Source organism: Mastomys coucha, unplaced genomic scaffold, assembly GCF_008632895.1.
Source record: "Mastomys coucha isolate ucsf_1 unplaced genomic scaffold, UCSF_Mcou_1 pScaffold6, whole genome shotgun sequence".
In the NCBI taxonomy this organism is placed as follows: domain Eukaryota; kingdom Metazoa; phylum Chordata; class Mammalia; order Rodentia; family Muridae; genus Mastomys; species Mastomys coucha.
In genome coordinates, this window is record NW_022196912.1 from 40,367,676 (window position 1) to 40,376,714 (window position 9,039).

Below are 9,039 nucleotides of genomic sequence, written 5' to 3' on the forward strand. Positions count from 1 at the left end.
GACTTCAGTGTTGTGTTGTATAATTGTGTGGGTCTGGAAGATTGATCATGTATTGGCTTAACTTGAACTCTTATTTTGGGTGGTTCTAATTGGTTTCAGAGAAAGCAGTACAGTGGCAAAGAAGTCAGCCAATAAGAATCTTTGCAGCCAAGTTGTGGCAGTTTGAACATTAAAATAATAGCACTAGTATTATAGCTCTTCCACGTTTGCCTAACAGTAGTGGAGACTGGCTTCCATCTCCACTGGTACCAGCCATCCACAGCAAGGGTCAGGACAAGATTCCATGTGTGTCCTCCCTCCCCACCTCTTGAATCCGGCTGGCCTATACAATGCAGAGCATGCATCAGTCAGGCCCCACAGTAGCCTTGGGAGGCTGGAGACATGGCTACCACTGCCTTTGAGAGACTATGTGCTGGGGAGCAGGGTGAGGTCTCCCCTGTTGCTCCTGGGCTCTTGTAGACAGAGACTGACGTGGGGTCATCTGGGTGCAAATCCAGACAGCCACCCTTCCTAATGAGTGGCTGAGACTTACCCAACTATCTCTGCCTCCTGGACACATAATATACCTCACCTCTCTTGTTTTATTTGTCCAGGGCCTGACTGCACTAAGCCTGACATGGACTGTGCCCTCTTGTCTGTCATAGATGTTCCATAAGAGGAATTGCTCTTGCATTAATCTGAACTGCAAGTAGTCTAAAGACTACATGATTTTATATATATATATATATGCCTCATCCTGAGGCACCAACGACTTTGGGGTGCAAGTTGTGGGCCAACTACTTCTGGGGGTTCAAGCGCTTCTCTGTCTTTCCTGGGGCCCATGCACTAGAGAGGGCAACTCTTCCTTCCAGCAGTGGAAAGGGTTTCTGTGTAGCCCTGGTTGTCCTGGACTCCGCGAGTTGACCCAGATGCTCTGGCAGATGGGAATGCCCCTCTCTTTCCCTGTTGGTGGACTTCTTCCCCAAGAATTAGCATAACCTTCAAGGGGGGGTCTTTGTTAGCCCCCAGCTGGACTTCTGACTTCTCCAGGTAGCCACTGCTTTTCTCTTTTTTTGGGGGGGGGTTGTTTTCTTTGTTTTGTTTTTTGAGACAGGGTTTCTCTGTGTATCCTTGGCTGTCCTGGAACTCACTCTGTAGACCAGGCTGGCCTCAAACTCAGAAATCCGCCTGCCTCTGCCTCCCAAGTGCTGGGATTAAAGGGGTGGGCCACCATCATCCAGCAAATGAAGGACTTCTTTATACCATCAAACAGTTTCTTCCTGCCTTTTAAGGTCTAAGTTTACGCCAAGGTCCAGACTAGCACCCCAAAAAAGGTCAAATATGGAGCCTCCTTCCTAGAGGAGGGAACTAACCTTCAGGGTCTAATATGTGATTTATGGGTCAGCAGGAGGGCTCAGTGGGTAAAGTCACCTGTCACCAAACCTGGGTACTGGAGTTTGCTTGGTGGAAAGAGAATACCAACTCCTGCAAATTGTCCTCTTGACTTCCACATGTATACCACAGGCTAAATACCCATGTACTACATATACACATGCTCGTGTGCACACACAAAAAAACTCTTTAAAATGTGATTTATGCTTTTTTTTTTTTTTTGGTTTTTCCGAGACACGGTTTCTCTGTGTAGCCCTGGCTGTCCTGAAACTCACTCTGTAGACCAGGCTGGCCTTGAACTCAGAGATCTGCCTGCCACTGCTTGGCATGATTTATGTTCTTAATGCTCAGAATCACCCAAGGACACCTTCCTCCTGTGTCCAATGACACTAAGCACAGTCTTCCTGAGTCTGGAAGATTAGACTTAGGAACCCCTTCTGTAAGAGCCCCCCACTGAAAGATTGAAGTTGGAAAACAGTTCCTATGTGACGAGGACTCCTGAGCCCAACAGCCCCAGGGGCAGAGAGTGAATATGGTGTGGCTGCATGTCCGAGTCAGAGGATGGGTGTAGGAATCGCCTCTTTCCTTCTACCACTGGGCCCCCTAGGGATGGAACTCTTAATTTGTCAGGCTTGGCAGCTGAACCATCTCCTTTGCCCTTAAAAAAAAAAAAAAGACTACGCTGGGCAGTGGTGGCGCACGCCTTTAATCCAGGCACTTGGGAGGCAGAGGCAGGCAGATTTCTGAGTTCAAGGCCAGCCTGGTCTACAGAGTGAGTTCCAGGACAGCCAGGGCTACACAGAGAAACCCTGTCTCGAAAAAAACAAGAAAAGAAAAGGAAAAAAATACTACATTTTATTTCTGCCCAAATCTTTTTTAAGATTTATTTATTTAGCCGGGCAGTGGTGGTGCATGCCTTTGATTCCAGCACTTGGGAGGCAGAGACAGACAGATTTCTGAGTTCGAGGCCAGCCTAGTCTACAGAGTGAGTTCCAGGACAGCCAGGGCTACACAGAGAAACCCTGTCTCAAAAAACAAAAAACAAGGGTTGGTGAGATGGTTCAGCAGGGAAGAGCACCAACTGTTCTTCAGAAAGTCATGAGTTCAAATCCCAGCAACCACATGGTGGCCTACAACCACCCGTAATGAAATCTGACGCCCTCTTTTGGTGCATCTGAAGACAGCTACATACTTACATAATAAATAAATAATTAAAAAAAAAAAGAAAAACAAAGATTTATTTACTTACTATATGTGAGTACACTGTACTTGTCTTCAGACACACCAGAAGAGGGCGTCAGATCTCATTACAGATGGTTGTGAGCTACCATGTGGTTGCTGGGAATTGAACTCAGGGCCTCTGGAAGAGCAGTCAATGCTCTTAACCCCTGAACCATCTCTTCTGCCCAACTCTTGACAGGAGGCAAAATACCCCAATGGACCTGACACTCACCATCTGGCCTGGCTGCTGCTCATAGATACCTAGTCTCCAGTGCAACCCAGAGAGGAGGGAAGCTCTGGGGTGTGGGGTGTGGGGGGGTAATGTCATCCATTCATAAATCCCAGAATCTACCAGGGGTAGGACTTCCAGGCATCCAGGAAATGAAGGGGTTCTGGGAAATTTGGAACATCAAAAAAATAGGGTGCTAAAACTTTGTACCAAGCAGTTTGGGCCAGTCCCTGCTGATGGGGAAGGCCCTGCCAAGCTGACCCAAGACCCCAAGGACACAGGAGCAGAGGCCTGGAAGCTACTCAAGGCTCTGCCCCTCTATCCAGAAAGCCTACCCATGGTTTCTGACCAGAAAGGCTCAGGTTTTCTCAAACATAGTTTTCATACATCTTGAGGAAGATCTGCTGCAGAGCCAGTGGCCATTTCTGGTTACTTAGACGCTCACTGGAACCAGGGTCGGTTCGTGCTTTATGTGGGCACACCCCACACTCTGCTTAGAGCTGAACATGTGGCCAAGAAAGCAACGTGGGTAGCCAGCCATGAAGCTGCTGGGCAATATGGGACATAGGTGGATACCTGGTACCCGAGCAGTACAGGAAATGCTCCTGTAGGCTGCAGTGATACCCAGCCCCACCTCTTGCAGCCTCTCCAGAGCCTGAGTTTCCCAGGACCATAGCTTATCAGTTGGCACACACTTGGTTTGGCTAGCCACTGCTCAGTGGATCCTTTTCTGGAATTCAGGGTTTTATTTGGCTTGGGTTTGTTTTTTTTTTCTTTAGATCTGGGAACAGCAGTGGCTTCTTAGGTTTGAGAAGATGCACATCTTCATGTTGATGAATATTAACTTCTATGGGATGTATTTTTTCTGTCTTAGCACCTTGATCTCATTCAGGGTTTCCCCAGGAAATTCGGAGCTACTGTCTTTCTCCTCACTTTTTGTCCCCCATCTCCCTCTTAATCAGATGAATGTCCCTATTGGAACAAACACATACAGCTGTAAATATTTACAACATCAAGTTCAAAGCCTGATCTGTCCTTTGGTAAAAAATAATAATAATAATAAAATTTAAAAAATTAACATTTTTCACTTCTTTTAAAATAAGCATTTTTAATATTTGTGTTATGAAAATAGAAACAGCTTTCATTTTCATAGCAAAAGCAGTCCTTTGGGCACCAGTAAGATACAGTTGCTAGCTCTGGGAGATTTTGACCCGACCCTTAGCTGACTGGTCGACACTCCGTGGCTCTGGGCTCCGACCATAGCACAAGTCTCCCAGCTGAGTACTCAAAGGCACTCTTGTCAAGTCACGAGTTCATGGAGTCATTTGCAGGTGACAGCAAAGGACCGAGGGTGCAGGGGCGGTCTCAGTGACCATTCTTCCTTGGTTCCTGAGATACTCTAGATTGTGTTCTGAGGATTCATGGGCTGGCAGCTGTTCTCAGGAGAAGGAAGATGCTGGTGAAGGCTGCTGCCTTGGTCCGGGAATCCAGCATAAGCCGAGACCTGTTTTGACCTTAGCAAAAGTTGCTGTTGTTTCCTGTGTTTCCTGATTCTCTATCCCTTTTATGACACAGACTCTCAGGACATAGTCCAGGCTGGATTTGAATTCACTGGGCAGCCTTAGGGTCTCCAGCCTGATGATCGCAGAGATATGGGTTTGTCCCTCCACTCACAGATCTACAAACCCTTCCTACCAGCTGATCAGGTGCTTCCACACCCAAGCAAGACCCTATAGAACTACACAAGGCCTTCCTTCCTTCCTTCCCACAGGCTCTCTCTGTTTTCCCATCTGTTGACTGGGAATGCTTGAGGTCCCCCTGGCATCACTATAGTGACTACCTTCCACCCAAGCAGGAAGAAGGAGAAGAGGCTCATGGTGTTAGCCAGACTGCCAGCCAGAAGGGAAGCTGGAGAGCAGTTGTCATGAAGACCTTTGGTGTGCACCCCCCTCTCAGCTCTCACGTAGCCCCACAGCCCTGTGCTCAGGGATGGATGAAGCACAATGGGCTCTGGAAGATGGCAGGGCTGGAAGACAGAGCTGCCAAACTGATAGGGCTTGAAAGACTTCAAAGAACCTCCAGGATTCTCCCAAGAGAGAAATTGAGAGGGAAGTGATAGCAAGCTAATGAAATACCGGGATGCCAAAGCAGTCTGTGGTTCCCAGCCCTCTCTCTTCCTACTACATCCAAGCAGGGGACCAGCACACGGAAGGGAGAAGCCAAGGGATGCAGGCCCTGAGTCCTTGAAGCTTGCTATTACCTCTAAGCTGTCAGAAATACAATCTCTGCATCCACCTAGAGCTACACACTCAGCAGCTGCCTGCCATCCGCATCCTTAGAAACTGACATACATGGAGGTAACTGCATCCCTCTGGAGAAATCTTAGTGTGAAGACTGAGAACATACCTTGGTGGAAACTTCTAGAAGCCTGTGGCATGGATGCCTAGAAGGGTTGACCCTTACCCACCTGGAAAATGAGTAAGTGGAACCAACCATTATCCCAAGGTGACCCTGTGGCCCTTAATCTCTCTCTGGCTCTCTTTTGGAACCTGGATCCCCATCTTGAAGGTTCATTTCCATAGCCCCATTCTTCCACATTGCTCTCTGCAGTTCAGAATCCAGGGGAACCACACAGCCAGGCCACCCCTCAGAGTAAGAAGAGCTCGGTACGCACAGACCTGTGGGCTGGCACCTATTTGCCCTCATCATTGGTCTGCCAGGCCATCGGCAGGACTCCAACCATGAATCTTAAAAGATCAGTTTGGAAAAATAGCTGTATTCTAGAAGTGCTTCCCCTCCGGCTAGGTCACGGGTAGAGCAAGCTGGTGCCCTTGACTCTAGCCCAGTTCACAGATCTGCAAGGCCTGGTCAGTGGTATCCAGGGCCGCTCATCTGGCTCAGCGGCAGTACTCCCGCTCAATGCTTGCCATGAGCTCTTCTTCAGAGTAATCATAGGAGATGGCCGACTGCCCATCGGGTCTCTTGGGGCTGCTGCCTGGGGCTCTGTGGGTGAGAAATGCAGACAGAGGTGGACATCACCTTCAAACTCCCATCTCCCTAGCAACCACAGTGGTCTTTAAGTGGCCCATCCTAACATCTGAACCAAAACCCTCTGCTCTGGACACACCCAACACATAGACATGACCATCTTCACTCATATCTCCCGTCCGTCATCGTCTTTTTTGTTTGTTTGTTTGTTTATTGAGACAGGGTTTCTCTGTATAGCCCTGGCTGTCCTGGAACTCACTCTGTAGACCAGGCTGGCCTCGAACTCAGAAATCTGCCTGCCTTTGCCTCCCAAGTGCTGGGATTAAAGGCGTGCACCACCACTGCCCGGCCATCCTCCCGTCTTATCCACCAAAACCTGCAATGAGGGTGAAGCAGGGCAAGTCAGATGCCCTAGTTGACCCTCCAAGAACAACATCCAGGGCTCTGTATACTTCTCCCAAAACACAGAGTGAGAGACCTGGGTAAGCCACTTGCCCTTTGGAGATCTGACTGCTGCCAAAGCATTTGCCTTCCCTACTGTGCCTGCAGAGCAAAAAGGGAACATCTAAATGCTTTGGAGGAGGGCAGGTCTCAGCTGGCTTTGCTGCATAGTGGCTGTATGGCCCTAGATTAGTCGTGTCCCTTGCTGTCTCTATCAGTAAGCAGGAAGGACTGCATCCCAGGACAGACCAGAGGATAGCTAAGGCGCTGCTTGTGTCTAATACAGAGACGAGGACTTAGGAGGAACTGAGCAGGAGTAACTGCTTGTGAGCTGTTTGCGGCCTTGCAAGCCTGAAACAGTGGTAGTGGCTACCCTTTCCTGACTGTTCCTCTGGAGTCTCTACTGACTGCTATCAGAGAGAAAGGAATACAAGGGCCTACCTACCATACCCTCAGAACAAGCCAGGGAGCTGTGCAGGAAGTTGGCTTTCCTGCCATTCTGGAGACCCTCAACAGGAACAAACCCTTCTAGGCTTACCCCTGCCAGCCCCTGGCACTAGTCAACGCAGTGAAAGCTGAAGCCCTTGGAATCCAAGGGCGCTGTCAAGTGGCTACAGACTCCTCACACTATTCCTCTCCTACCATGCATATCCCTGCAGGTGGATACCCAGAGAGGAAGGGGCAGGAGACTGACAGAGCAGCACGGTGTCCCATGCACTCTAAGGACTAGAAGTGCTGACATTCTTCTCTGTGTGTGTGTGTTTATGTGTATTTACTTATTTGTGTATGCCTGCCCATATGTGTATAAGGGCTCGTGCGATGACGTATAATAGAGGTTGAAGGACACTGTGCAGATGTTGGGTTCTCCCTCTCTATCATGTGGGTTCTGGAGACTAAACTTAGGTTGCCAGACTTGGTGGCAAGTGCCTTTACCTATTTTCTCTGTATCGGGGAGTGAACCTATGGCAGTGCACATCTCAGGCAAGCCCCCACTAGACTGTGTTCCCAGCCTGAGGAGTTCTTTTTTTTTTTTTTAAAGATGTATGTATTTATTATATGTAAGTACCCTGTAGCTGTCTTCAGACACTCCAGAAGAGGGCATCAGATCTCATTACGGGTGGTTGTGAGCCACCATGTGGTTACTTGGATTTGAACTCAGGACCTTTGGAAGAGCAGTCAGTGCTCTTACCTGCTGAGCCATCTCTCCAGTCTGCCCCTGAGGAGTTTTAAAGGCAAAAAGTCCAGGGCCCTGGGACACTACTTGCAGAGTCTGGGGTGGGGTTTGTTGTTTTTATTGTTTGTTTGTTTGTTTTAGACAGTGTCTCAGTGGGTAGCCCTGGCTAGCCTGGAACTTGCTATATAGACCAGGCAGGCCTGGAACTCTTGCCTCTGCTTCTGCTTCTGTGTCCTACATGCTGGGATTAAAGGCTGAGCCACCAGCCTGGCAGCACCACATGTGAAACTTGTAGGAGTTTGAAGTGCATTTTCTTTCTTTTTTTTTTTTTTAAGGCTTATTTATTTTATGTACACTGTAGCTGTCTTCAGATGTACCAGAAGAGGGCATCAGATCTCATTACAGATGGTTGTGAGCCACCATGTGGTTGCTGGGATTTGAACTCAGGACCTCAGGAAGAGCGATCAGTGCTCTTAACCGCTGAGACATCTCTCCAGCCCTAAGTGCATTTTCTTGATGACTGTTTTGGAGCAGCAGTGAAGTCCCTACAGCAAAGGACAGTCTTTACAGATAAAACCACGGAATACAGGGGACACCCAAGTGTATCTGAACAAAGCTGCAGGGTCCAGAGTGGCCACCAAGAAGCCAGATCATGATGGAAGGAGGGAGGGAGGGAGGGAGGGAGGGAGGGAGGGAGGGAGGGAGCAAGCGAGCCAGGAAACCGGGAAGCTAGGTCAGGTCAGGAGGAAGCTCAGAGCTGCTGTGGGGACTAGGCTCTGAAGCCACCCTTCATGCCCCTTGAGGGCACAGCTCTACATGCTGAGAGCCTCACTGGCCTGTAGGACCGGGGACTGGAAGGCTCTAAGTGGCTGGAAGGGAAGCACTTCAGGCTCCTCCCCATACTTACTCAGAGGCACAGCTGTCTTCAGGGTTGTCCTTAACCTTCTTCTCTGGGGACACCTTGAGCAGGAAGATAGGAAAAGGCATCAAAAACTTGTCACCAGTATAGTGGATTAACACTCTGGCTTTATGGAAGAGACAACAGCCACCATGTTTAAATCAGAGTCTGTAAACATCAGGATGGAGCCTCTTCCCTAGGACTCTGGAGCCCCAGTTACCCATTTTGGAGTCAAGAAAACTGAGGCTGTGGGAGAGACTTATAAAACTCATAAATGAACAAACAAATAAAAAAAAAAAAAAACAAGAAACAGCAGCACTGAGGTCAGATCTCTTGCCTCTCAACTACCACCACTTAGGGGTTCATTCTGTCTCTCACCTCCAGACATCAGTGTCCCAATGTGCCTAGCATGAGACCATCCTATCCCTACCTCCAGGGATCATATCACCCAGCCTCAAGAGCCTTGTACCTTCCCTTCAGCAAGTATGCACTAGGTTCATGTTTAACCTGGGCACACACCTGTAATTCCAGCATGTGGGATGCTGGGCTGGAGAGACGGCTCAGCGGTTAAAAGCACTGACTGCTCTTCCAGAAGTCCTGAGTTCAATTCGCAGCTGTATGGTGGCTCACAACCATCTGTAATGGGATCTCACACCCACTTCTGGTGTGTCTGAAGACATCTACAGTGTACTCATACACATTATATATATATATATA

General features: G+C 48.7%; 1 protein-coding gene across 1 annotated transcript in view; it reads right to left on the reverse strand.

The window, feature by feature from the left end:
* Positions 1 to 3,909: 3,909 nt before the first annotated feature.
* Cys1 (cystin 1) overlaps positions 3,910 to 9,039 on the reverse strand; it is a 16,353-nt gene continuing 11,223 nt past the window's right edge. Inside the window, exons 3-4 of the mRNA XM_031356939.1 lie at positions 8,332 to 8,384; positions 3,910 to 5,824 (exon numbers count right to left, since the gene is read on the reverse strand). Of these exons, the coding sequence (XP_031212799.1) occupies positions 5,719 to 5,824; positions 8,332 to 8,384 (159 nt within the window). The 3' untranslated portion in view covers positions 3,910 to 5,718. The remainder of the gene's footprint in view (positions 5,825 to 8,331; positions 8,385 to 9,039) is intronic.